We start from the raw sequence: 27,847 nt of genomic DNA, 5'->3' as shown, positions 1-27,847 counted from the left end.
CTAGAGTGGTTCTGTAGGAGCTGTGTAGCTGTGAGAGTCATCTGGTCCTTTTGTTTTTGTGTTTTTGTCATTGCAGATCTCCACATCATGAAGTCCCGTCATACTATTTTTGTTGCCATCCATTAAGTCTTCTGCCATCTCTGTGCTCTTCTTGTTGCACTGACAGAAGTCACTGGAGCTCTCTAGAAAGTTGATGCAAAATTTGATAACCAGTGCCAGCCAGGCCATCCCAAAGAGGATCCACAGAGAGATTACATTCTTGTACCAGCCTGGATAGGTGCGGTCTGGGTTCATCCCTACAAGAGAATCACCCAAAACACTGTAGATTGGATCAAGAGTGGTTCAAAGGAGACATTACATGTAAAGCAAAGACAGTGGAAATATGACCTAATATTAGTGATTTCTATATAAAACATGAGTATGCCATCTATTTAGCATGTGAACAGGTGTTATAAGCAAGTATGTTTAGGTCCAAGTTGACTGGAGGTTAGCAAATGTGATGCCCATATACAAGAAGGGCCAGAAGGAGGACCTGGGGAACTACAGGCCTGTCAGTCTGACCTCAGTGCCGGGGAAGGTTATGGAGTAGATCATCTTGAGTGCCATCACACAGCATGTACAGGACAAGCAGGCGATCAGGCCCAGTCAGCATGGGTTTATGAAAGGCAGCTCCTGCTTCACTAACCTGATTTCCTTCTATGACAAGGTGACTTGCTTATTGGATGAGGGAAAGGCTGTGGATGTTGTCTACCTGGACTTTAGTAAAGCCTTTGACAGTTTCCCACTGCATTCTCCTGGAGAAACTGGCTGCTCATGGCTTGCATGGGCACACTCTTTGCTGGGTAAAAAATTAGCTGGATGGCTGTGCCCAAAGAGTTGTTGTGAATGGAGTTAGATCCCGTTGGCGGCTGGTCACAAGTGGTGTTCCCCAGGGCTCAGTATTGGAGCCAGTTCTGTTTAGTATCTTTATCAATGATCTGGGCAAGGGGATTGTGTGCACCCTCAGTAAATTCGCAGACGACACCAAGTTAGGCGGGAGCATTGATCTGTTTGAGGGTAGGAAGGGTCTGCAGAGGGTTCTGGACAGGCTGGATTGATGGGCCGAGGCCAACTGTATGAGGTTCAACAAGGCCAAGTGTCAGGTCCTGCACTTGGGGCACAACAACCCCATGCAACGCTACAGGCTTGGGGAAGAGTGGCTGAAAAGCTGGTGGAAAAGGACCTGGGGGGGTTGGTCAAGAGCCGGCTAAATATGAGCCAGCAGTGTGCCCAGGTGGCCAAGAAGGCCAACAGCATCCTGGCTTGTATCAGAAATAGTGTGGCCAGCAGGGCTAGGGAAGTGATCGTGCCCCTGTACTCAGCACTGGTGAGGCCGCACCTTGAATAGTGTTCAGTTTTGGGCCCCGCACTGTAAGAAAGATATTGAGGTGCTGGAGTGAGTCCAAAGGGCAACAAAGCTGGTGAAGAGTCTAGAGGGTATGTCCTGTGAGGAGCGGTTGAGGGAACTGGGGTTGTTTAGCCTGAAGAAAAGGAGGCTGAGGGAAGACCTTAGCGCTGTCTACAACTACCTGAAAGGAGGTCATAGCGAGGTGGGTGTCGGTCTCTTCTCCCAGGTAACAAATGATAGGATGAGAGGAAACGGCTTCAAGTTGTGCCACGGGAGGTTTAGATTGGATATCAGGAAGAATTTCTTCACAGAAAGGGTTATCAAGCATTGGAACAGGCTGCCAAGGAAAGTGGTGGAGTCACCATCCCTGGAGGTATTTAAAAGACGTGTAGATGTGGTGCTTAGGGACATGGTTTAGTGGTGGACTTGGCAGTGCTAGGTTAACGGTTGGATTTGATGATCTTAAAGGTGCTTTCCAACCAGAACAATTCTATGATTCCATGATTCTTTGATATGTCAGCAACAGCCTAGAACTCCCCAGGAATTGTAAAGATTACCCATAAGAAAGAAAAATAAATCCCAGATTACCTCTATGTCAAAGTGAAATTATTCCCACTTAAGCGCATAGTTTCATTTCTCTACTTATCACTCAGCATCGCAATATTTTATCAGTATGTAACAGGGGTCCTCTGAAGGCAGAGAGGTGAGCGGGTTTTATGTACTGGTGTATGCATCTTGTTAAGCCAGATATAAGAGAGCAAGTGAGTCTCTAAGAGATGGAGGGAAGGGGCCTGAGCAGTCCTAAAACCTCTAAGAACAACCAATACTTGGAATTATGCTACCTCTATCTGGTTACTCAGCTAGGTACTTTGTGATCCCTTTGGAGACATATTTTTGGTTGTGTTTTCACAATGTTTGGTGCAAAGAGGCTTCTATGTGCTAAGTTAATGTCAGCAGTAACATTAATAATCATACAGACAAAGCAAAGGAATAAGGTCAGCCCTATGAAGTGATTGGGCTGTATCTATAAAGCAGGCTGGGGCACCCTTGCAAACACAGGTAAGGTACAGGATACAAATCAGTGGCAGCAAAGTCTTTGCATGGGCTTCTTCTCTACTGCTTCTCAGGTCTCATTACTTAGTTTCCTTACCTTAGGAAGGTTTGTCAATTTATAACTGAATACCTACAGCACAGCAGATACTACAGAACACCTGATACTTTTGGGACAGAGTGCAAGGAGTTAACATAACCTGGAGGCCACTCTTCATACCACATTCCAATGAAAAGTACACATAGAGCTGGGTTGAAATGGGACATCCATAAAGGCAGGTGTTTAGGTATTTATCATCTGTGACTGGTTGTATGTAGGAATACTGTCCTGTCATTACCTGCACAGACTAGCAGTTCTCAAATCATGGTCCGTGAACTGTTACTGCCTACAAGATTGTGATAAGTAGTAACTGGTCAGTAGAGCCATATTAAACAGCCAACCCTTTACACTCATTTACTTGGTATGATTATAAAATACACATTGTATGTGCTTTCAATATAAAGGGACCACATGACATTTTGAGGTTGTCACTAAGCCACTGGTAAATGTTTGGGAGCTACCAACCACTGCTGTGGTAACTACTCTTTGGGCTGGCTTACTACATCAAGGTGAACTTTAACCAGGAAGAGTATCATGTTCATCCTTCAAACAAGCACCTTTCACTGATGTTAAATTTAAAGGTTTAAAAATTGTTTGCTTTTAAATAATAATTGAAAATAAGAGGGAAGGACTGTTTGAGGCTTCCAGGAGAATGCTTTATCCACAGAGATCATCTGATAGGTCCAGTCTTGGGGATGAGAAGGTCAGAAGTAGTTTAGGACCTACATGGCACCCTATGTCCAATAGAAGGGCTTACTGAGTGTGTAAATTAAGAGATTTCAGGGCCAGTAAGAGAAGCTATGTCAATATTACTAAATAAAACAGGCTAGGGACCACTCTATGACTTCAAATCCAAGTGCCATAGCCTGGCTTGTATTTCCCACAAAACAGAGCAGCTGTGTCCAAAGTGAACATTGGGTATCACTCCTGGAATGTGATATGCCCCAGAATTTACCTGGTCCAGAACAGTGCCAGAGATCACACTAGTGGGGAAACAGTATGACAGTCACAAAATAGTGACAGTCACTTGAACCCATGCCCTGGGCCTCCTTATTTTTAAGTTGGACAAAAACCACAAACGCAGGATTGTAAGGCCAAAATGGTTTAGCCTCTACATACCACAGGTCACCGACGTATTCAGTTGTTCCCATACTGAACCTAGTGTATCTATGGCGGTATGCCAGTTACAAAGGTACCACACAGGTGAAGGCACACCTGGAAATGGGAGGTATACTAACAAAGAGCTTCAAAATTAGTTATCAGGAACTGAGAGAAGTAAAGCTGCTGCAGCACAGAGTTCAGCATCATCTATAAAATCAGCGTAGGAAAATGCTGAACTGACTAGATTTTGTTAAGAACCATCTGGCTATCCTCACCCAAGCTAACTTGATTCAAACTCATTTAAGTGTGTCTACACAAGCTCTAGTCATGACTTCGATGAATTATAGACAAGTCCTAAGGTAACGGCCACTAAGTTGTCTAAGCATCAAGCAAGCACTACGAAGAAAAGAAAATAAAGAATCCATAATAAGATGTTTTAGTCTTTCTGTCTCCCAGGGATTCAAGGGTGCATGTTTTTCTATAATCAATTTGTTTTTAGTGAGAAAGTCTTTATCAAAAAGGTGTGTCCTGCATTTCAACAAATGCATCGGGCACAGGTCCAAACCCATTTCCTCTGGCAAAAGGTTTTGGCAATCAAAACTAGGCTGTGCTTGGTGCCTGACGGTCTACACCTAAGTGACTTAAGCTGCCTTTTAGAAAGCAGTTGTCTGGGATTTTGACAGAGGAAGTGGTCACTGTCTGTTAATGGTGATGCAGAGTAGCATCTGCTTAAAACTAATCACTGCGGATGCACTGGAGCACACCAAGTGCACCATCAGCGACTGCTGTGATTAGAAATGTAGCACTCCAGTCTGGTGTTGTAGTCATTCAAGGGACAGATCGCCTGAATGCTGGAAGACTATTCATTGACTGGGAAACTATTTCTTTGTTCTTCCACAGGTGGCATTGCTATCTCAGAAATCATGTCTTCCCCAACCTGTCAAACGCCTACCACAACATGTTTATCATCAGGTCTGTGGATTCCTAGTGGTGTAAAACTGCCAAGTTGGGAGCTTCATATGCCACACATTTGGCTTTGATGTTTAGTAGGTTAAAGCAATGAAACATGAACTACTCACCAATCACATAATCTCCAAACCCTATAGTGCTGAGGGTAATGAAGGAATAGTAGAAGCCTTCTTCGTAAGACCAGCCTTCTTTGTCAGAGAACAACAAGGGAGGTAGCAGGAGGAATAATAACAAGCCAGTTACCAGTGCACAGGTCTTAATCAGGAGGGAAGCTTTTTTCTAGTAAAACAGAAAAAAGAAGAAAAGACTGTCACAAGAAGGGTGGCAGGGAAAGTCCAGCTCAGTTTCTGGTTGAAGATGATGCTGACCTCTCTAAAAACACACGAACATACATGATGTTCCACTAGAATAAATGGTGTGGCTCTCCCAGTCAACACAAACTGGGCATCACCTTCATGAGTCCCAAATTCACGCCAGTTTAAAGCCTATTCCGCAGATGTTCCCATGTAACTTACATGTGCAATTCTAACTATGACTGATGATAAACAGACCAGCTATTCTAGAAATGTGCATGACTCTAAGGCTCTGGCACTTCTGTTGCTGTAGGGGAAGCCATTCATCACAGAAGTTTCCTCAATTAATAAACAACCTTATCTGACACCTCATAGGACTGTCATAAACTAAATTTATTTGCTTCCAGTTATTCCTGAGTATTATTGCCTTTTTGGCCAAATAGGTAGACAGACTGTCCTTGTTAGTCAGAAGATTCCAAATGCCAGACAATGCCCTTTCTTTTCTTTCCTGAACTTGAGAGTGAGGCATACCTGTCCACATTGCTTACCTGCCAATGAAACACCTCCTCTAGGCAACGGGCACAATGCTGAACCCCCAACAGCATCAGCTGCCCAATTTCGTTCAGGAGTACAAGGTTCAAGGGGATCCCAAAGAGTGCAAACAAGATGCAGAAGATTCGACCAGCCACTGTGCTGGGGCTCAGGTTCCCATAGCCTAGGCAGGGAAAGAATGAGGTGTTAAATCTAAAATATTCCCTGCTTGCCCTCCTCCTCTGGAGTGGTGAACATGCATCAACAAAAGTTAGATGAGAAGGTCACTGTTCCAAAAGGACCTTTTTTATGTAAGGACCTTTTGGATGTAAGTTACATCCATTGTTCGTCATATTCTATTGTAGGCTGGAAAAATAACATTTCTTTCCCTGCCAATTTTGTTTCGTTCCTTTTCCATTTACCAGCAAATTTCCTCTCCCCTACCCACTGTCCTGGCTTGGATCTGACGTAAATTCAAAACTTCCGTTTAGTTCAGTTTTTGTAAGCATTGTTGGCATGGGGTTTGCTGGTAAGTGGTCCTGCATGGCTGTCAGATGGTCTCTGAATCACAACAATAGTGTTTTAATTATAACAACAACCTTTTTCTACCTTTGTCCCACAGGACTAGTGAACTTAACACTGACTTCTTGCTTATACTCCTCTTTTGCACCACAACTACCAAAAACACCTTAAGCTTAAATTGTCAAAATGTTTGCCTAGAGTTAATAAACCAAGCAAAATTATATTTAACCTGAGTAAAATACTTCAATGTCAGACCTAAAGAAAAAATAAATGTTTGAAATTCTGTATTTTTCTTCTAATCATATGAACTGGTATAATAAAAGGTACTGCCCTGCAAGCACAGCCTTGCTTGTATTCTTAGACCATCATGGCTTCAACATCACTGCTGCAAAGCTTGTTTTTATTCCCCACGTTTTCTTGTAAAAATGACCTGTAAATTTGCAGACTTGCACTTCTGTAATTTCAAGTTCCATGCCACAGGAAAGTCAGATTTAATTTTGTTTTATTTCACAGGATGCTTTTTAAGACAGGGGAAGGACTAGCACATAACAAGCATTTCAACACTGATTTAGCCAGTCAGAGTCCTATGGCCTTGACTACATTTCAAAATCACCTCCACTCAGTAGATATTTGTTTATGCCCATATACTAGATTGACATAACCTAGCAAAGCTTATCTTTTCACCACAAATAATGCTATCCCCTCCCAGCGACACCCAACTGTTGACACAGTGCAAGCACAGAGGTGCTGCCGCCACTGATGCCTTGCTACTGTACTTGCAGGTGGTGTAGCCCCAGGGCAAGTGAGCAGCCCCCAGGAGGGAGAGGTCCAAGGGCTGGGCTCTGTATGAGAGATAAGTGAGAGCACAAACATCTACTGACTAGACAGAGTCCCATTCCTTCACTAACCTCTGTCCCGCACCAGCTGCACTAAGCCACTGACATACAACGTAGAAAGGTGTGCGACAATGAGCTTGGGATATCTACATGTTCTGTGCCAAGTTTTGTCCTGACAAAATCTCCCCCTGTGAACAAGTCTGCAAACAGTTAATCGTGCACATGCACCGACAAACTACCCCCAGAAAAAGGTCTGTCAGCAAACTATGTCACAGTATGTATAGGCTGTCTTTTCATCTCATTCCTACTCCCACAAATTCAAAATTTTACTATCTGGAGGACTTTCCCCTCCAATAATTTTAGGCTTGAATGATTTGTGAGCCCCTGGTTTAATGTATGTGGAAACACATAATATACCCCCAAAGTTATGGCCCCAGCAGCCTGTCCCTGGGAGGGTGCAGAGCATCCCCTGGAAAGAATGGGATGCTGGTACCTAACTAGAGGTTGTTTTGCAATACAGTCAAACAAAGGGGATAAATTAAGACTGTACAGCAGCCTTAATTCCAGTGCTATGTTCTTCACTTACGAGCAGCTCCGCAATGTTTATGCATTTTTTTCACCCCATGTGTAATTGCTGACTTCTGCCACCTTTCACCATTTCTAGACTAACAGGTATGATGACATGCAGGCAAGTACGTCTGGTAGATGATCCCATCTAAGTGAATTTAAGGAATATGCGCCTGGTGGGATCTGTTTCGCACTGACTGTGCCACATTTCAGTGGATTGGTTCCAGTTTTTCTCTTTTATGGAATTAAGGTGTTTTTTGGGCTGGTCTGGACCAAGGAGAGAGAGCTGGGAGTCATTTACTGTAAGGCTGGAGTCTGAACATGAGTCACATACATTTAGGGGCAGCCATTCCCATTTTTCCTTCTTTCCCTTCTATATAAAGTTTCAAAAGACTGTGTAATGGCTTGGGCAGTTATTTTTACCATAGCTTTCCAGGTTATCCAATCTCTGGAGAAAAACATCAGATAAGAGAGGAAGAAAGGTCCATGATCTCAGGTCACTGTATGAAGCACAGCAGCCTTCACGATTTTGGGAACCCCGCATAGTACTGACTGGAGAGCATTTAAGTTTAAGCTGTACATTACATTTAATTTAGAGCAGCAAATTCAATGATGTAAGAAGGTCCAATGTGTACAGTAAGCTCAGGACATCAAACACCAGATCTGCTTTGCATATGATATATCTGGCTCCCTCTTCCCTTGGGCTCAGCAGCTCAAGACAATTTTCTGAAGACTTGGTGAGCAGTTGCTGTAAATATGCTAAAAAGCCCATGCTAATGTCCCATTAGCTTTTTATACAGGATACAAAGTTTGATGTAACAGCACAGAAGACTTTAGATTATGCAAAATGGCCAGCAATTTCTGTCTGGTTGATGACACACCCTTGCCTTTGGACTAGACAAACAGATGCCAACCTAACTGTATATAAACCTCAACTGTTATAAAACTCAAGTAGGAATGGGTAAATGGGACTTAAACCCTCTTCAGTAAATGGAATGAGGGTAATCAGTGTCTTATACCATTGTGGGCTATACATTAGAAGACCTGAACCAAGTTCAAAGACTAAACCAAACTACACTGGAAGCTGTGTCACATCCCTCATGAGCCTGCTACTGGGATGTCACCTGGTATATGCCTGCACCAAGAGACACCAAGGGATGCTCACCAAAAACTACATAGAGGTCGAAGTGTAAGCGTTTTCACTGAAGCAGCTGGATTAAATGCCTGTATGGCTTCTCTCATTTTGAAATAAAGTGCAACATAACTTAATCATCCTTAGAAGAAGCAAAATAAGAGTGGTTTTGTTTCTGAATGTTCATATCCACATGCTTTAACTCATGTGCTTCTGTTACACATATTAAGTACATTCAGTTTTGTTTTCCTGCTTGCTCATTACATTCCTATACATAAGGGATTCAGAGGCTCTGCAGACTTGCAAAGAGGAGGAGACTGATGTGTGATTAGCAGATTATTAGTAAAAGATCTCTTCATTCGCAAGACAGAATCCTACTTGCAGTGCCCCCGGTTCAGCTGAGGCAACTGAGACTTCCTGCTACCCACAATGGGAAGTTTGTTTGGTTCCTGTTCTCACTGCCTGGACGTAAAAAAGTATTTTAAGCAAAAAGTGCTTAGAATGAAAAAATATGTGTCTTTCACAGGCTAAAAAGCATCTCCAAATTCACCAAATAATTTCAGCTGTGGGAAAACAGAATCAGATTAAAAAAAAAGCTGGAGAAACAGTTGCTTCTCAACTAGTAACTTTATCAGTGGTTTGAGCATTCAAACACATTTTTAGGGAGATTTGGTTTAATTCTCCTACCCGAGTGGACACAAGCCATCACCTCCCACAGGAATGACCTAATCCCAAATTTGCAGAATGTTGTTGGTTGACAGTATTTTGCTCTGAACAACCAGACACTCAGCAAAGCCTGGGAGCCAGGTGTCTCGCCTAATACACAAGTATCTGATCCACAGGGCCACTGGGCAGTTCAACAAGGTGCCAGTGTTAGAATTACTTTATTTTGCATTACACATTTACATACTCAGAGAAAGATGCTCCACTTGGCAAGTTGGGGTGATCGCCAACGAGCAACAATCCTGTTCTCCCAGGCACAGGAGGAAATTGCACACTAGTCTCCTACACTCTCAGCGATTGCTTGAACCACTGAGCTGCTCCCACCACCAGCTCCTCCTCTAACACTTCTCAGAAGATCTAAACTTTTCTTTCCCTTGTGCTCCTTACAAGTAACCTGAATGTTTTAACCTGGGCTAAATGAAGGTTTTTTTTTTCTTGACGAATTCAAATGCTGCATTGAGAGAAAATAAAAATATTCAAATTCAGTTTAGATGGAAAAGATGTCTTCTTTTCCATCAAAGTGGAAAAAAAAAACCAAACAAACAAACCTATCAATTACTCATAAAGCCTTAAGATATGTTTGTCTGGTTCCTGAAAACATGAGCATGGGCCCAGCTTAGCTGGAAGGTGTCCCTGATAAAGCCCTCAGTAACCTGGTCTGACCTCATAGCTGACTATTTTAAGCTCCTTGCCTCTTTGCTACCCCCTAGTCCTTTGGGGGATTGCTGTTAGGAGCTATTATACTGTGTTAACCAGAGCAGGGAAGGACAGGAGGAAGGTCTTCCCCTTTCTTTCTTCACTGTGAGATGTTCACTTGCCCTATTTTACGTTTTAAAAAGGGCTTTTAAAATTCATACAAATGAATACTTAGCTTTGCCACCAGAAAATAGTAAGGCAGCATTAGGTAAGGGCATCCACCCACCCAAGATAAAGGTGGACGTTCAGGCTAGAGAGAATAGTACTCTTCCTTCTACTCTTAGGCTAGCACAGACAGCCTCGGACTCATACAAATCCTTTCACTAGCACCGTCTCTGAAATTACACCACCCTGTGGTCGTTTGACTTCAGGAGCTTTCATCTTGTGCCCTGCTCTGAACTTGCTTTGACCTCTGCCCTGTTAGTCCAAAATAACCAGGAGGAGAGTAAACACAGAAAGGAGAGACTTTGTGTTGGCAAGGGATAAAGATGTCCAAGAGATAAAACCAGCAGCAAGTTAGCTTCTCTTTCTTTAATCACGTTTAGCACTACAGCTCTAAAGGAACTCTGAAGATGATTTTTCAGGGCGTTGAAGAGACAGGTTTCCTATGGAAACATCTGCAGAAAATGAGATAACATACAAGATCTAGGATGACATGACATGTAAAAGACAGCAATGAAGAAAGCACAGAAGTGTAACACTGGGGAGAAGGAATCAGCAGGAGGCCAGGGCTGCCTATCCCACATGATCAAAAGTTTTAAGTGCAGTTCCATTCAAATAGTAAAATTGGCCAAAAACTACACGGGCTTTGGGGCACTTCTTTAAACAACAGATTTTGGTTCATACACACCTGTTCTTTAAATCTTTGGGATTAGGGTACCAAGTGTGTCCGGCCTGCAGGTTAGAATTTTGCTTAATAAGCAAAATTTGCATACTGCTTTTAATCACTAGGGGAAACAGAAGAGACTCTCATTTAAATGGAAGAAGGGGACAGCACAGAAGACACTGCAACAGGAGACATGGGGATTCAAACTGTGTTAGTGAGGAAAGACACTAATGTCCCCCAGTTGGTGTTAATGGGGAAAGAAGCTAATGTCCCTTCCCATATCCCAGTGAGAGGGTGTTTTGGTAAGGACTTAAGAAACACACCAAGCCTTCTGAAGGGGGTTAAAACACCTAAAGCAGAAAACAGAAGCTGACAGAGCGGAAAGAGCATTTCATAAAGGAAAGTGATAAAGGTAAAAGTGATAATGACTTTGGCAGTGCTGTTTGAAAAGACTAAGGAAAAAATAGCTGATGCAAAAGCCACAAAGATATTACATTGCATAAGATGCCGACAAGGCATGAATAGCATTAATTGCAGAGAAAGAACATGGAAGAGACAAATAGGACAAAGAAGGACTTGCAGCAGCCTGAACACACAGATTAGAGTCCACCCAGATTCTTCATAAAAATCTTTATGTAGTACCCCTACATTCCTGAGAATCTCTCTTCTCCATTACCATTTTAACTCTATCCTTTCTGAACTTGTTTGCCAGAATGCATTGGTTTTTAACTCCTATGCATTAATCTTGTGAAGCTGGACCTGCTTTCAATGGTTCCATACTTACAGCCTCAGATAAGCTCTTCCTTGCCACATAAAGACATAAAAACCTCGAACAACCCTTCTCAAAAAAACTTCTCAACTGTGCCATTTACCCCATAGCCATGCCTGTACATGAAGCTTCCTACTGTGAATCGCACCTCTGAACTTCACTGAGCTCTTTGGAAAGGACCTTGTCTCTTTACTTGACATCATCAATTGTCCTTCTCAGTCACACAGTGATGTCTGGGTAAATGAGGCTGCAACAGCCACTATGTCAAGAACTTGCATAAAGAAAGAGGGTGGGTAACAGACTCCAGGTGAGGCTCTGTGAGGCCATCTGTATTTTCCTCTTCTACAACATAACTGTTACAGACAGATTGTTAAGACACTAACCTGTATGCAATTAACAATTTAACTTGAAAAAGCAAAATCAAGGTCCCAGTTATCTGAAGTTCTCTGCATAGAGGTGACTTGTACAGCATTCTCAACTCCACAACTGAAAAATCATGTCCCTAGAATCACAGCATCAGCTTTAAAATGATGTTATATAGAGCACTGTAATATTTTGTTCTTTTTATTTGCCCTCTGCCATCAAGTCATTCCCCCCTCCTCCCTATCCATCAGGGCAAATAGTTTACTTGAAGAAAAAGAGAAAAAGAATAGCTTAGGGTTTCATGGAGTAACCGTCAGAAATGTTTAGTCTACATCTCTGCCAGCATCACAAAATCCCCTTATATTTTAACATGACAAATTTGATTCTTCCTGAATGTTGTTAACTTAAATTGGTTGTGGTAAAACAGAGTCACTCTGACAGCTTAGAAACTGATCAGGATTAACTACAGAGGCAAGCAAAGCAGCTCTGAGCAGATGCTGCTTTGTACCAAAGGCTGGGAAGGAACTGCCCAGGCTTCCTGCTGGAAACCCACAGCCTGTCTAGCCCTGTCTAATGAGCCTCCACTGCCATCATCTGGTACAACCTGTACCTAGTAATACAGCACACCAAACATAGTTCCCAACCAGAACAATACACGTGGCAAGAGCAGGGCAGAAAGATATACAGGGCAGAAAGAGTCACAGGAAGGTCTGGGGTTCCCCTCCTCTCCCATGAAAAAAAAAAAACAAACTCTCTCTCTGACCTCTTGTTTGGGGTCTTAGTGTTCTGAAGTCAATGTATCTTCAATAACGATCAGAGAAATCAAAAGAATGCTCTACCTGAGTGCACAAAGGAAATTCTTGATCTAAAAGTGTACTCTAAAAGAGCTGACAGATTTAACACAAATTGAGAAACCCATCAGAGTTTTTTGATATTCAACAACCTTCTCTCCACATACTCTCCCCCCACAGTTTTTATAATACCGGGTCCCACACCAAGAAAAAGATGTCAGGGGAAGTTATTAATGGTTTTGGGGACTGGGGACATACACTAACAATAATTAATAGCATCTACCTTAAGTAACACTGTACTTAAATCCATTTTATTCTTTCATTTTTTTCCCCCCCCTCTTATTTCCATCATTCCTTCATGGCTTTGCATTACTCATTTGCTGAAACCTCACTCAACGTAATTGTTTCATTTATCCAGCTATTTGACTTTCACCTAAACAAGCAGGTCCTCATCCAATACAGGCAGTAATAAAGAAGGAATAATTCATAAATAGAGCCTCTAAAGAGTCAACAGCCAGTATTAAGAGTTTTTCAAAATCCTTCCCTCTCCCCGTGACAAGAAAAGCTTATTTCAATGCACAATTCACCTCAGACCTTGCAGAGAGCACTAGGCTTGGGAAAGTACAGGCAGTGTAGCACCATGAAGTGATACTAGTTCAGGCCCCAAAAGCTGTGTAACTTAGTAGGGATATGTATCAAGCTAATTATCCCTGTATCTAATTAATTAGTTAGAGATCATTACTGCACTGGCACCAACAAAGCCTTTCTATGGCTAGGTTCATGGGTGCTTACCTATTGCATGGTATAGACAAGCTACATGAAGCCCCATAGGGCTGGAGCAGCATCTGATAGTACAGGTCCTCATTCCCGCTCCTTTCCCACCTATGAGGCGACCCTGCAAGCAGGGAACTCTTACCAATGGTTGTTATTGCAGAGATGGAGAAGAAGAAAGACCCACTGAAGTCCCACCTGCCCAGGCTAGTGGTGTTTCCCTGGAGGGTTATGCCACTCTTGTAGGCTTGGATGATACCCTGTAAAGAGACAATAATATGAGATCCCATAAATCCCCTTATGGCAAGTTCATATGACTGGCATTTCCAGTGCTGGCTGGTAAAGTCGCAAACTACAACTACTTCTGACTCTATTCTTTCTCTTTTAATAGAGGATATCCTGTGCCTTAGAGAGCAAAGAGCTGAGATGTCAGAAAAGCCGAAAGCCAGCATATTGGTTCTAAGGAAAGGGCACCTACAGAATAAAAGAAAGCTGCACATGCACGTGGTAGATCATATGGGTAAATGTGGAAGAGACTGGAGGGCAAGAACTACCTAGAAAAAGCCTAGCCAGATAGTTATTAAGACTGTCTTATGACACATTCATTAGGAAAAGAAAGTGTTTCCAGTTGGGATATTCTGATGGCAGAATTCCCAGAGCAGCAGACATATACACACATAAAAGATCTAGAACCCCTGCCTATACTGGGGAAGGAATGTATATGGTATAATGTAGGAGATGGAAACTACACAGGATGGCCAGTTTACTAGTATTGGGCAATACGTCCCCACATCAGGACTACAAATATGAATAAATGAATTAGATTAACATGATGCTTGATTCTGTTCAATCCACCTGGGAAAGACTCAGAAGTCACTATGCTGAAGTGTATAGAGTTATGACAAAATAAGACACCAGAATTCTTAACAATGCTCACATCTGACTACACCTTCACACATCAATAAAGTTAACAACATTGAACTGAGTTGTGTCCAAACCAACATTAATCACAGCATGTACACTAAACATTTCATACCCACTGACCAAGAATCCTTGAAAGTTGATTATCCTTGAATGCAAAGTGTAACTAAGAATACATAAAATTCATCACCTCTGAGAAAGACATGTAACACTATCCCTATCCTAAGAGTGAGGCTGCTGATAAAGCTTTCACCATTGATAATAAAAGGAATCACCCTCAGGTTAGATTTGCACTGGCTGTAGATTTTACAAAGTTGTAGTTTATCCATCCATCAAGCAAGCCAACACTTCAAGCCTGCAAAGCGAGGAAGCTTTATCCCATTTTACTGATGTAACATGCTGTAAGTGACTTATATAATACTATACAGAGCTGTGAATTAAAAACTGTTTCCAGAGACTCAAGCAGCAGTTTAACTACAGGGACCATTCTCTCTCTTCTCCAGAGCTACTAGTTCTCACACTAAGAGCAGGGAGCAAAGAGCAAGGAGCAGCTCAGAGATCAACACATTTTTCCAAGTAAGAAACACTGTTTGATAGCCGTATTCTCAGAAATACCTTCGTTTACTCATAACTCAAAGCAATTTAAACCATTCAGGGTCACATTATAATCTATTAAGGTATGAAAACATGCTCTACTCTGCACAAGACAGAGCAGAGATCCATTGCTCTGGAAAGGGCTAAGGACCAGATGCTGTATAACATTATGCTTCCTTCTGTGAATTGTTGCCGTAACTTGAGTGAGGCAACTCAGAGTTATTATGCAGCATAAGTGACATGGAAGAATTGATCTCCTTTACCAGGAAGCCTCCAGCAGGATTATTTTTGAATACTTTGTATGTTAATTCCCTCTCCCCACCATCTTCCAGGGCTGGTATCTGCATTGGGGTTTGTAGGTTCTGTGGGATGCAGGCTCTGACCTTTCTCCCTTCTCCTTGATCTCTGTCCATACTTGACCTCAGGTTTAATACGTGTAAGAAGTTCTGCAGACAATGGTCTAGTCAGGAACCACAGTCCCCATGAACATAAAATAACTCCCCAACTAAACCATATGGCAAAGGAGACACTGGAAATTTATACAGCTGATCTGTATTTTTTCCCCCTCCAGAAACTAGTGGTTAAATTTGAAAATAAAAAGCTTGTTATTCTCTCTCAAACATTCCTTCTGTAGCCTGTGATCTCAGCAGTCCTAAGTAGTTAGTCTTGAACACATACATACCTGCTGGAACAGCAACTGTCCAGCTCTCAGATAAATTTATTATCAGCTTGGTCCGACAGACTCAAGAAACCTACACATGCAGCATGTTTGTTGTCCATTCCACCTGATGTCCTGCTGACACAAGCTCAGCAGTTAACAACATTACACACGACATCAAATTTTTAAAGCCAGAAATGCTTAAGAACCAGAGAGGATTGTAAGAAACTGTGGCTGAATCGGTCCAAAGAAATGGAAATGTCTTCGTGCAGAAAGGGGAAATAAGCAGCCTGCACAAGACATTGTGCGAGAAGCAAGCAGCAGTAACCAAGTCATTAAATGTTTAATTTCACATCACTGCACCACTTCTGTTCTGCATGGTTTAGGACCAAGAGACTGAGCACCCATGCTTGGCAGTGATTTATAACAGGGCGATGTCTCAGAGCCCTTGTCCTAACTTTCCCTGAGGTGATGCTACTGCCAGGAAATACAGCTTTTTTGTTAAGAGTCTACAGATAGGCTAAAGTATTTCCACTAAACAGCACGATGATCCTGCACTCATCTCAAAAGGAAGGAAGGTACCATGTAACTATTATTCACTGGCAAAGAGCAAGCACTGAGCTTGCAGCGTGCCAGCTGTTTTCTGTTTCTGGGATTGAGGCACTTAGCATGTTTGTGGTAGGTCTTCAAAAGCCTTCAGCAGTAAGCCTCCAGCTAATCATTTCCTTGTTAAATCTTGTTATCAAACATCCAGATAACATCATTAACCATTAGGCCCACTGCAGCCTCTCACAGCCCAATATGGGGACCAGTGAATGCTCATGCAAACGAAAGTCACTTGAATAAACGGCCACTCCCAGGAGACATGTCAAGTTCATTACTGTTAGGAAGAAAGAGCTACTGATGCCATCCTTCAGGAGGATTGTAGAGGGTGGAGACAAGGATAACGGCTTTTGTTCTTTAGGTTTTTTTTTTTCTAAATTAAAAACATTTTTTTAATAATATCTAGAATCAACCTTTGACACAGCAACAACGATGACAGAAAATTAAAGATTGACTCTTCTGAGAACAGCAGAGCTAATGGAGCTTGATTTCCTACAGATGTGCCCACAGAGGCAGATTCATGAAAGAGAAATCCATAGAGAGCTATTAATAAACAGAAATTACTTGTGGCACAGGAAGTCATTGGATTGCAAACTCGTGAAGGCTGACAGAGCATTTGGGAGGATATCAGCATATACTTGCCCTAATTTAATATGTTCCTCTAGACTTCTGCTTTTGGCTAGTGCTCTTTTTCATAGAAAAATTAAAAATGGTTTATCATTTTTGACAGAACACAGGAAAAACCCAGCCAATAAACACTAACAGAACAGCTGAATTCTCCCTGCTTTTCCCAATGAAGAGACACTGATAAAACTTGAAGTATATTTTGGCCTGTGGGTTCAAGATTTACTAAAGAGAAACTGAATCATACACGTTGGATCACATCTGCTTGGTTGCCTTAGCCTGCCTTTTTGAGAAGCAGAGAGGTTTTTTGTTTTGCTTTACACCAATTTTGAGGTGACATCCTAGGGGTTTTCCTTTTTATCTTAATTAGGCTAGTCATTTATACAGCATCTGCTCCAAAACCTAATGCATTAAAAGGCACCTAGTAGAAGCAGCATCTCAAATCCAGTGTTCAACAGTAAATATCTGCCTAAGATCCCAGTCAATACCACAAACGGCTAAAACATGAAGAATCTTGAAATTGCAGAGCTTGGGCTTGATATTTTGGGAACTTGAAAGGTTATGTGTGCAACTCAAAGAAAAATAGGAAGGAAACAGGCGTGTGGTTAAAATAATCAGAAAGAAACAGAACTCTGTTCCACTTTGGTTTCTACCGACAGACAAGCTACACAACATAAAAAAGTAATTTCACTTCTCTGCACTTATTTCTCTCCCCCCTCAATATGATAATAATTTAGCATTCACAGCAGCTACTACATATTTAGCTGATATAATTTTAAACTGCAAATAAAAGTTTCTATGGAAACTATTGTAACTGCTGTAGGATTTATAAATTAGGATATTTTAGATTCTTAGGCCTAAAGTCAATGAAACTTTATTTGCAAGCTGCCACATTTTCTCATCAAGTAGGCTGTTCTGTTTCTTGATAGCAAGCCTACTTGCATCATCAAATATTGTCATAGCTGGTGATTAAAAAAACAGCATGACATCCATTCGAACTACTCTAAATGTTGATGTCTGTCCTGTTACCTTTGTGACAAAACTTGCCTCAGAACACTCAAACTTGGCCTCCAGCTCCTTTTTGCTCAGCCACAAACTCTGAAGTTTCTGTTAGGAACATCATAAGCTAATGCTTACAATTGCACACTTTATGTTAGATCATTATATTCCAGTACAAACAAAAGCCTAGTTTTGTGCATCCTTCTGCAGGGAATTCCCTCCTTTAGTTCAAGATCACTGGTAACTCCATGAGGAAGATGTGGACTTCTGCCAACTCCCTTACCTAACACATGTCTGACTTAACAAACTTATTTTAGGATGGCAATATCCCTTCTTTCCATCTCTTCTACTATCAATTAAAATAATTATTGCTGGTTCTTCCTGCAGGAGCATCCAAACAAAACATTGTCCCAGTTTCCTTATTGGACTTAAAAAAAAAAAAAAAAAAAATCACTGTTTCAGCCTGACTGCCTTTTAGCCCTTCACAGCTCTGGGGCTGTACTTCCACAAATGATTGATAATGAGTGACCCATCTATCCTGGATGTAGTTACAGTCCAATGTAGTTACAGTCATACTAGCAAAAATTAAACCACATTATTGAATTACACTCTGTCCTGGTTTCGCTGGAATCATAGAATGAGTTTTCTGTTCAGAAAAGCTGCATTTTTGAGAAGTCTGCAGCACCCGGTATGGTGGGAACAAAGCTGATAAGGCATTTTGTTTTAGTTTGCAGACAGCCATGGTATGCGGATTCCCATAGTGATCAAGGCCATTAGCACTTTTGAGTTAGCCAGGTGCTTAAGCTAGGAAGAATGAAAGTCAGGGCAGTTGACTCAGGCTGGCCAATGGCAGTATTCCATACCATAAATGTCATGTTCACTATAAACGGGACAGTTTGCTGGGGACAACCCCTCTCTCCTCAATGGTTGCCATCCCTAGAAGGTCTCACCCATCATTCTGCTCCTGAGGCCTGCTCACCCGTTCATTGTGACCGTCACGCTTTCACTGGAGCTGTGGTGCTCACAAGTCTTCAACATCTGGCATTCACTGCTGGCAGTGCACAGCTCGAGACCGCTGTATGGGCTGAGTATAACTCTGTGTACTTTATGCTAGCATTAGTATTAATATTGGTTTTCTTATTTTATTAAATCTGGTTCCATTTCAACCCATGAATCTCCTTTCCTTTTCCCAATTCCCCTTCTCAGCTGGGGAGGGGTCATTGGGTGATAGAACAGCTGGCAGTTGTTTAGCCCCAGATACAGGCTAAACGGACATACACTCTCAAAAGATCTCTTCTGTTCATACTGTCTAGTTAAAAAGAAAAAAAACAAAAAAACCCACAATACAAAAAAAGGAGTGAGGTTGCTGGTTCTACCAGGACACCCACTGAAGTATCCAGAAGCTTAATGCAGACTCACCCTACAGAGCTCAGTTCCTTCTTGACATTTGAGAGTTACATCTTTTTCTTCTCTGCAAAATGTAGGTTTATTATTGTCTGTTTCCTATGGAATCGCTGTATCCTTCAGCCATACCCATAAGTCTTTTTCATTTACCATGTGTGCTGTATTATCAGTTCTGGGCAACTCCCAGCTTTCTCAGCTTACACTCTTCCTCTCTTCTAAAGCCCTCTTATCACATGTGGGCCCGTCCACCACCAGCTTGTGGCTGCAGCACAGCTTCTGATCACCAAGTGCAGCAAAAGGGAGAAACATTATTTGCTCTGACCTTAACACCAACTGAAAATTTTGTCTTTGACCTCTGCACTGAGTCACAACTGCGTGTGACTAGGGTACAGCTTTCAAAAAAGGCATTTAAGATCAGCAATAAAGAATGAACACATGTGTATATGTAAACTGAGACACTACTTTCCTTGCAATTTCTACTTTCTTCAGAACACTATGCCTCTCTTTCCTTCTATAATATTTACAGCAAAAAACCCTTTATATAAATGATTAATCAGACCAATTCTAATCTATCTTCCCCCCATCCTCCCCCCTCCCCCCCAACAACAGCAAGATACAAAGTGAAAATGGGGAAGTGAACCCCTGGAAGATTATGATCCTACCAATGATCTCTAAGAATTCCTGACTCTAAAGCTCAAAAATTCTTATTTCTGGGGGGAAAAAAAAAAAAAGAAAAAAATAAAAGGAGAGACTAACCACTTTTTTTCTGGAGGAAAGTATCACGGAGGGTCATACAAATGGACCCTTTTATAAACCACAGCTGCAGTCACTGCTCTTGCCCTGTGCTTCTGAACTATGGCATTTTGGCCAGAGTTCACAGTAATCTTGAGGTATCTTTGCAGGCAAAAGCAGTATTTCCTAATTGTATTTGAAAGAAGTTCTCAAGGAAGGCAAGAAGCATGTGAATAGACTGGGGTAAGAAACTTCATTCACAAGTTTAGTTGAAGTTTACATGTTCATATACAAAAAATCAACTTTTCCAGGAAGTACGTGCCCTCCTGAAAACTGCCTCATTTCAGACCCTTCCTCTCCTCACCTTCACAATCAATCAAGGAGGGAAAGGAGGTGTTCCCAAGGCACCAAGCTACCATGTATATTAACAAGAAAATATAAACTCACATAAACTTTGTGCCCTGGAAATTCTGTGCAATGTTGGTATATAAACACTCATTTATGTCTCACAGAATACCAGGTGTAAAACAGAAGAAAACAGTTAACATTAACTTTGGTCTCAGATTGTGAGGATGAAGGTCAATTAACTTCAAAGTGATTACGAATCACACCTTATCCAGCCATGAGCTCTGATCCCCTGTCCTGGCCTGGAGTGGAAACTTATCTGAATTCTAACCAAAAGAAGAGCAGGCACAAGGTGCATTATGAATTCAATGGAATCCAACTGTTTTTTTAGCCTCATGTTACCTGAATAACCTGAGACCTAATCAAACAACTGCCCCTCCCCACTCCCCCAACCACATTTGCTAATAAAATTGGTACTAGGTCCTCTAAACTAAATGAACTGGACCGGCAAAAGCACTTTTACTTTGCAGCTGGGTCTGCGCTACGGTTTCTAGAATTCATCTAGACTTATTCTTCAATGGAAAAGGGGCAAGAGAAGTAGTACAGTACAGTAATGCTGCAACCAATGCTACCTGAAGCCACTAGTACTCTTTCTGGAAATACAGCTTTTATATCAAGGAAGAATCTCTGGCATGATTCATGGGACAAAGCATTGCTGGATTCCAGTCACTTCCCAAACCCCAATGATACAAGTAACCTGAGAGCTGGGCTGCAACAGAAACAAGTAGGGTCTGTTGAAAGGAATTGCTTATCTAATCTACAGAACAGAGCACAGCAGGTTGCATTGCATCATCCTTGTAAAATTGAGAAGTTCTTTCTCTAGTAGTTATTTTTGGTTTAGTTGCATTTGAAAAGGAGAGGGTATAATGAACAAGTACCCGTAAGAGTAACCCACATCTTCAAACAACTGACAAGAATCACCATTTCTCTTTTTAAAAGGTATCCCCCCCTGGTCTTTAGATATCTGCTGCTAGTAGTGTGTCTCAAACCTTCCTGGCTGGACAAGTTATTGAGACAGTTAGAGGTTAATTCTGGCTTGCTACACCTCCTTACTTGTTACTTTCCACCAAGCCTGACCAGCTGTAACTGAGAATTTGATAATATCAAAGAACATCTCTCTTTAGGCAGAGGGGTATAAATACAATAGATTCCTGTGATTTTGGTTCCCCCCTCCTCCCCCTTCTCTTTTTAAACACAGGTACTAGACACTATATCACTGATCAGAAGACCTAGGAGTCAGTCAACTAACCAGAAACAACAGTTCATCAGCAGGTCTCCTCCTTGCCTTCCAGAGTCCAACAATACAGTGCTAGACTATTGCCTTAGAGAATACCATATGCCTACTGCCTTATAGAATAAAGATTTTCTCTTTAACAATTTCTGTCAAAGGGATATTATAACAGGATACTATAAGACTATGCACAGTCTTGGTAAGGTACTCATACTTCTTTTTAATTAATAGGTCTCGAGAAGAATGAACTGGCTATAACCTAACCAAAGTAGTGGTATGTTTTGATAAAAAGGAAATTGGAAAGAACAATTACAGTGGGATCAACCCTATTTCATCTGTGACAAGCCAATGAATATTTAACGAAAGTGGGTTCTATACAGATGTCACTGCTCCACAATACCAAGAGCCAATGCTGTTCCTTCAAGTCCCTTATCACCAACAGGTGGTCTCTGATGCTCACCCCTTAATAGTCACTCACTGCTGCATCATCTGTGGGCAAGATGATTTTAGTAAACTCTATTTGCAGGGTTGTATTTCCTGACAGCTGGCACAAATCTCTGCTGGTTCAATGTCAGTGCAAGCCAAGGTATTGATGAGGATCTTCCAGTCACGTGGGATCTCGTTGCTCTTGTAAACATGAACTCTGTGTAGCTCTAGCTGTTGACTCTGGAGATAACAATATCTAGATCCACCTGCAGGCTTTTAGTTTATGGCCTGCCCTTTAGAATTAGGTCCTTTTCACTACACCTTAAATCTTGCTAGACAAAAAAAAAAATAAATATTTAATTCAGCTCAGCTTTCATTTTGTCCTTCCCAGTTTATGTAAGTAACTGAGTTTAAATAGCATTATGCATCTACACTAAGAGAAAGTGGATAGAAGAATATAATAAATACAGGAAACAGCTGTATTAGGGAAATAGGTATATAACAACAAAAACGTTTATAACAAAAAAGGAAGGGGAACATGAAAAGAATGTCATGGTAACAACCTAATACAGAAAATGCACTGTTCCACACCTGGCCATACGGCCAATCATCTGACTAAAGAGGTGCTGAGACTAAAGAGATGCTGAAAAGTACAGCAGCTATAGTTACACCGGTGCCTGTAACCACTGAAAATTATGCAGGAAAAGGAGTGAGTTTGGAGGACAGCCTAGCTGGAGCAGAGCTACATATACTCAGCCTCGGCAGTAAAACTGAGAGATTCATGCACTAGAAGTGCATCACACTGGGTAGTATGTCTAGGTGCTCCCCGTCCCCAAAAGATCAGCTCTAAGAGATATGCCAGTACAGAAAGTGCCCTCTGTATGCAGCCTCACTCTTTGGATGCTTCTCAAATCTGGAGCCAACATCATTTTTGCCTGGACAGAGACTTCCCCAGCTGAGTCCAGCTACTGTTCTTCACTGTACTGAGGGTGTATCGCCTGAAACCTGCCTTACCTTTGCAACTGTTTCAGTCTTCTGTGAGTCTTATCATTGAGAGCTTCCTTTTGATGTGACCTCACAGCCAGTAATTCTGGCATGTGAAGACCACCACCACATTTATAATAAAAAGCCAGATATTGCCCTCTTTGTATGTTGCCTAATGGCTCTTGAGTTTGCTCTCGATCTTGTTCCTGGTGAACACGTGTTCATGTCACAGACTGTATACAAATCAGAAAAATAGCCTAGGGTTAGATGGGTCAACAAAACCAAACTTATGTCTTCCTTGAGTAGAATGGATGCACAATAGAGGGACATGTGGCCAGAGTCCCTCTGTTGTCCCATATGCTGTCCTTGTTCTAAGCATAAGTAATGAAAGCCAAAAAAAATGCAAATCAGTCTTCTCCATATACATACACACATATATGTACGTATAAACGCACAAGCATGCAATTTTTGTTTGCTTATACATAAAGCACTCACACATGCTACCCTCAACTATTTAGGAAACGCGGAAATGTTCAGCATCCCACAAGGGAAGAGCCAGCCAGTCCCTCCCGGCAAAAAGCAGCTGTGGGAAGTAGGGACCTAACACTACAGATGTCACACACTTTCTAACACTTTCTCCTCTGCCGTTCAGTTTTTGTTGTTGGTCTGCTATTTCCATCTCCTTCTGTCTTTTCTTTTGTTAACTAGAAAATGACTTCTTCCCTGGAAAGGATCTGAGCCATAGAAATTACTGAATGAGAATTCACTGGTCTAGCTACCACAGCGTGTGTGTTTGCCTTTGCCTTTCCTCCTGCCCATCTTCATGCTGTGTTCTGCTAGCTTCTCCAAGCAGGAGTTCTCTATTGCTCTCCATCTGGCAAGGGCTGGAACAGCGGATTTCCACTCCTAGTTGGTAACTAGGAACTAAGCGATAAACAGGTTGTAAAATTATGTTTGTACATTGCTTAGCAAACTGAGATTTTATTCCATATTGGCCCCTATACACTTAAAAATAAACAGAGTTTAGAATTATCTAGGGTGAAAGAGCTGTAAGAAAACAACGAGGAATTGCCAGTAATGTCAAAGCAATTAAAATTGCTGCTTTATGTTTTCACAAACACGCTTTATATGTCTTTCTTAATTAGCAAATAATCAACTGTGTATCTAGAATACAAGTTTGTTATCCGAAGAGGGCCAGCGACGACACTGCCTGATAAACTGTGTACCATTTACTGCAATAACAATTTACTGCATAGAAAAACATCTCATTTTTTGAGCACACTTACAGTATCCAAGCAATTGCTACACAGGAAATTAGAAAAGAGTGTAGGAAAGAAGCAATCCAGGGGATTATCTGTTTAAGATTAATTTCTTACTGTGAAAGTTATTAAAAATAACACACAAAGCCATTCAAACTCAGACTGTGGTTTCCCAAAGCACGAAGACATGCACAGACACTCCATAAAATGAAACAAAACTTCTTTGTAACTTCTTCATCTAGGGCTTGCTCTGGTCACAATTAAGTACTTGCACGGCATATTAGAAGTATCTGGCCTAAAGGGATCTGGAAAGCTGTCCTATTCCCTTGACTACCAGACAGTATCAAGAATTAGCAGAGGTCACCCTACAGTAAAACAAACCATCAGAATGACATTTGAAAGACCTTTCTACCTACTCAGTTGTGATCATCATCTTCTCTCCACTACTATCACCTCGTTACTGTCATTCATCAAGTGAAACCCTTCCAACCCCAGGACAAGAGCCATGCCCAGCGCTCACTGTTCAATGGACCGGTGCTGAATGAAGCTCAGCTCAGAGCTGCCTTTATGAAGTGCCAGACTGCTCTTCTCTGATGTATTTCTCCCTTCTCTCTACCTATATTCCACAGCTTGCACAGTACACAATATAAATAACAAGAATAGATGCCACGGTAGCTTTTAAGGGCCCAAATTTATATCATATCTTTGCTGTACTGCTGACTGCCCCAGAGAATTTACCATCTAGAGAGTCAAGGGATGAGAGCCTGACATAGGTTATCAGCGTAATTTCATCCGCCAGAGCCCTGCTGAAACTCCCGACAAGACTATTTGATGGGTTTCTGTGTTTTTCTCTGGAAAAAAAATGGAAACACTTATCCGAGTCCCTTTTAGCTCCTTTGAGATACAATGGCCAGCTACCACAGTTTCAGCCACCACTGCTTTTACAAGAAAACTAGTTAGTTTGTTTGGCACCATCTATTTGAAGCAGACGGACCAAAGCAAGCAGTACCTATTCAGCCACCAGCACCTATGGAACTAGAATGGTTTGGGTAAATATTTAAGTCACTTCAATACTGTAGGTTTTTCTTTTCCAAACAAAAGCTGAGTGAGGAGAGAACACATTCATCTATTTTTTCTCATATCTGTATCATAAAACACACCCACTTGTACTTTAAGGAGACTGCATTTGGTCCTGCTTTACATTTTGCAACCATCCTGCAAATACTGTCAGAAACATTTTTAAGGATATCTTAAGTTGCGTTACCAGGATTTTTCCATTTTTCCATTTCCCTTTAAATAACAGGTAGAAAACTGAGAACGTTTGACACTAGTATAAAAACCAATTAAACTTAACCACGACAAAGCCTTTCCGTTAGAATTTACCACTTGTAAGATATCACAAACTATAACTCATTCTAAGTAAGTTCCCCAGCGAAACTCAACCACCTGCAATTAACCCCAGGTAATTATCACATAATGGGAAACTGCCACTGTCTTCTGTAAGGGCGCATCGCTTAAGAACTCGGGAGTGCCACAACTCGTGGTAGGACAGGGGAGAACAAGAGAAACACTTTGACAGCAGGATCAAAAAAAAAAACACGGCCCGAAATGCCCGGTGACAGGCTCAGGGAAGCCCAGCTCACCCGGCGGCACGGAGCAACGCGGCGCTACACGCTGCCGCGCCGAGGAAGCTGCCCGGGGAGCGGCAAGCTCTTCCCACCCCGTGGGCAACTTCTTCGGGGCAGGATTAGGTGTGCGCGTAGATATAGACAGGAAAAAGTTTAGCTTTGTTGTTTAAGTTACTCGCAGGCAGGAGGGGAGGGTGCTGCCCGTACCGCCCCCCGCCCCGGGACGAAGGCAGCGCCTGCCCCGGCAGCTCCGAGCCGGGCGGGTGCTTTGCGCGGCCGCCGCTGTGCCGGTGGAGGGGCCGGCGGCCCCCGGGCTCACCTCGATGAGCCGCTGCAGGGCGGGCCCCTGCAGGCAGGTGTGGTTGGCGAGCAGCTCCCAGTGCTGCTGGAGGAGGTGTTGGGCCGCCTGCACCTCGGCCGGCCGCTCCAGCGCCTGCAGCACACCGGCGCCCAGCCCGACATAGCCCACGTACGCCAGCAGCAGCACCGGCACCCCCCAGCGCCGCTGCCGCCGCCGCGCCGCCACCATCGGCCCCGCTGCTGCCGCCGCCGCCGCCCCCGAGGCTGAAGAAGCTGCCGCACACGGGGGCGGGAGCGGGGCCGCCCGCGGGAGGAGGGCTGCGCCGGGCCGGGCAGGGAGCCTGGCCGGCCTCCAGCACCTCCCCCGGGCCTGCCCCGCGGCTGGTCCCCGACCTGCCCCTTCCCACCCTGCGCTAACCCAGAATGGTTGGGGTTGGAAGGGACCTCTGGAGCTCATGTAGTCCAGCCCCCTGCCAAAGCGGTTTCCCCTAGAGCACATTGCACAGGGTGGTGTCCAGGTGGGTTTTGAATATCTCCAGAGAAGGAGACTCCACAACCTCCCTGGGCAGCCTGTTCCAGTGCTCTGTCACCCTCAAAGTAATGAAGTTTTTCCTCATATTGAGATGGAACTTCCCATGTTTCAGTTTGTGCCCATTGCCCCTTGTCCTGTTTTTGGGCACCACTGAGAAGAGTCTGGCCCCATCCTCTTGACACCCGCCCCTAAGGTATTTGTAAGTATTGATAAGATCCCCTCTCAGTCTCCTATTCTCCAGACTAAACAGACCCAGCTCTTTCAGGCTTTTCTCATAAGCGAGATGCACCAGTTCTCTGATCATCTTTGTAGCCCTCCGCTGGACTCTCTCCAGTAGTTCCTTATCTTTCTTGAACTGGGGGGCCCAGAACTGCACACAGTATTCCAGGTGTGGCCTCACTAGGGCTATGTGGAGGGGGAGGATAACCTCTCTCGACCTGCTGGCCACACTCTTCCTAATGCACCCCAGGATACCATTGTCTTTCCTGGCCACAAGGGCACATTGTTGGATCATGGTGAACTTGTTGTCCACCAGAACTCCCGGGTCCTTCTCCACAGAGCTGCTTTCCAGCAGGTCAACCCCCAACCTGTACTGGTGTGTGGGGTTATTGGAACCTAGAGCTGGACTAGGCAGCTGGTTCTGCTGCTTCTCCTGGGGTGGGTAGCCTGCCCACCCCCTGCACCACTCCACTCCCCACTAGTCTTCTCTGGGGCACAAAACTGCCCTAGGGCCACGCGTGTCTGTACAAGGATGGACACTGAGTCACATTTATCCCTCAGAGTGATGCTGCTCAACTCCTTTCCCAGCAAGTCAAATTGCTTATCTAACCAGCTGGTACCAGTTACAGATCACTATACCAGCAGCTTGCATAAATCTAGTTTCCTCCTTCACTCAGCTGCTGAGCTAATTTAAAAGGCAGTAAACAGGTGCTTCTGATAATGACTCTTCAATATAAACAATTGTAAAGATAGCTAGTTTGTGAGTGTCTTTTTATCATTTGTGGTTTTCCTATGAGCACTGTCTTCACATAGGTGGTTCCCAAGACCTGTTTGATTAATTATTTTCTTGTATAAGACTACATCAAATGTTCCTCTCTGTTCTTTCACTAGTAGAAAAAAC

General features: G+C 42.8%; 1 protein-coding gene across 1 annotated transcript; it reads right to left on the bottom strand.

Moving 5' to 3' along the window:
- On the bottom strand, positions 1 to 26,424 carry KCNK17 (potassium two pore domain channel subfamily K member 17). Its single transcript, XM_068409606.1, has 5 exons — positions 26,215 to 26,424; positions 13,573 to 13,687; positions 5,449 to 5,615; positions 4,718 to 4,886; positions 1 to 296 (listed from the first exon to the last, which is right to left on the bottom strand). Exons 1-5 carry the CDS (start codon positions 26,422 to 26,424, stop codon positions 1 to 3), a joined length of 957 nt encoding a protein of 318 aa, XP_068265707.1.
- Between the last annotated feature and the right edge of the window lie 1,423 nt (positions 26,425 to 27,847).

The sequence above is a fragment of the Nyctibius grandis genome, chromosome 1, assembly GCF_013368605.1.
Source record: "Nyctibius grandis isolate bNycGra1 chromosome 1, bNycGra1.pri, whole genome shotgun sequence".
Lineage (NCBI taxonomy): Eukaryota > Metazoa > Chordata > Aves > Nyctibiiformes > Nyctibiidae > Nyctibius > Nyctibius grandis.
Note: the sequence above shows the minus strand (reverse complement) of the source record. Positions and strands in the feature narration are given on the sequence as shown.

Bases quoted from the DNA above. Each gene is read 5' to 3' on its own strand.
- KCNK17 (XM_068409606.1), bottom strand. From the start codon at position 26,424: ATGGTGGCGGCGCGGCGGCGGCAGCGGCGCTGGGGGGTGCCGGTGCTG. The intron at 13,688-26,214 runs GTGAGCCCGGGG...GTCTCTTTACAG, and splicing joins CCCTGCAGCGGCTCATCGAG to GGTATCATCCAAGCCTACAA. The intron at 5,616-13,572 runs GTAAGAGTTCCC...TTCCCTGCCTAG, and splicing joins CTCTGCAATAACAACCATTG to GCTATGGGAACCTGAGCCCC.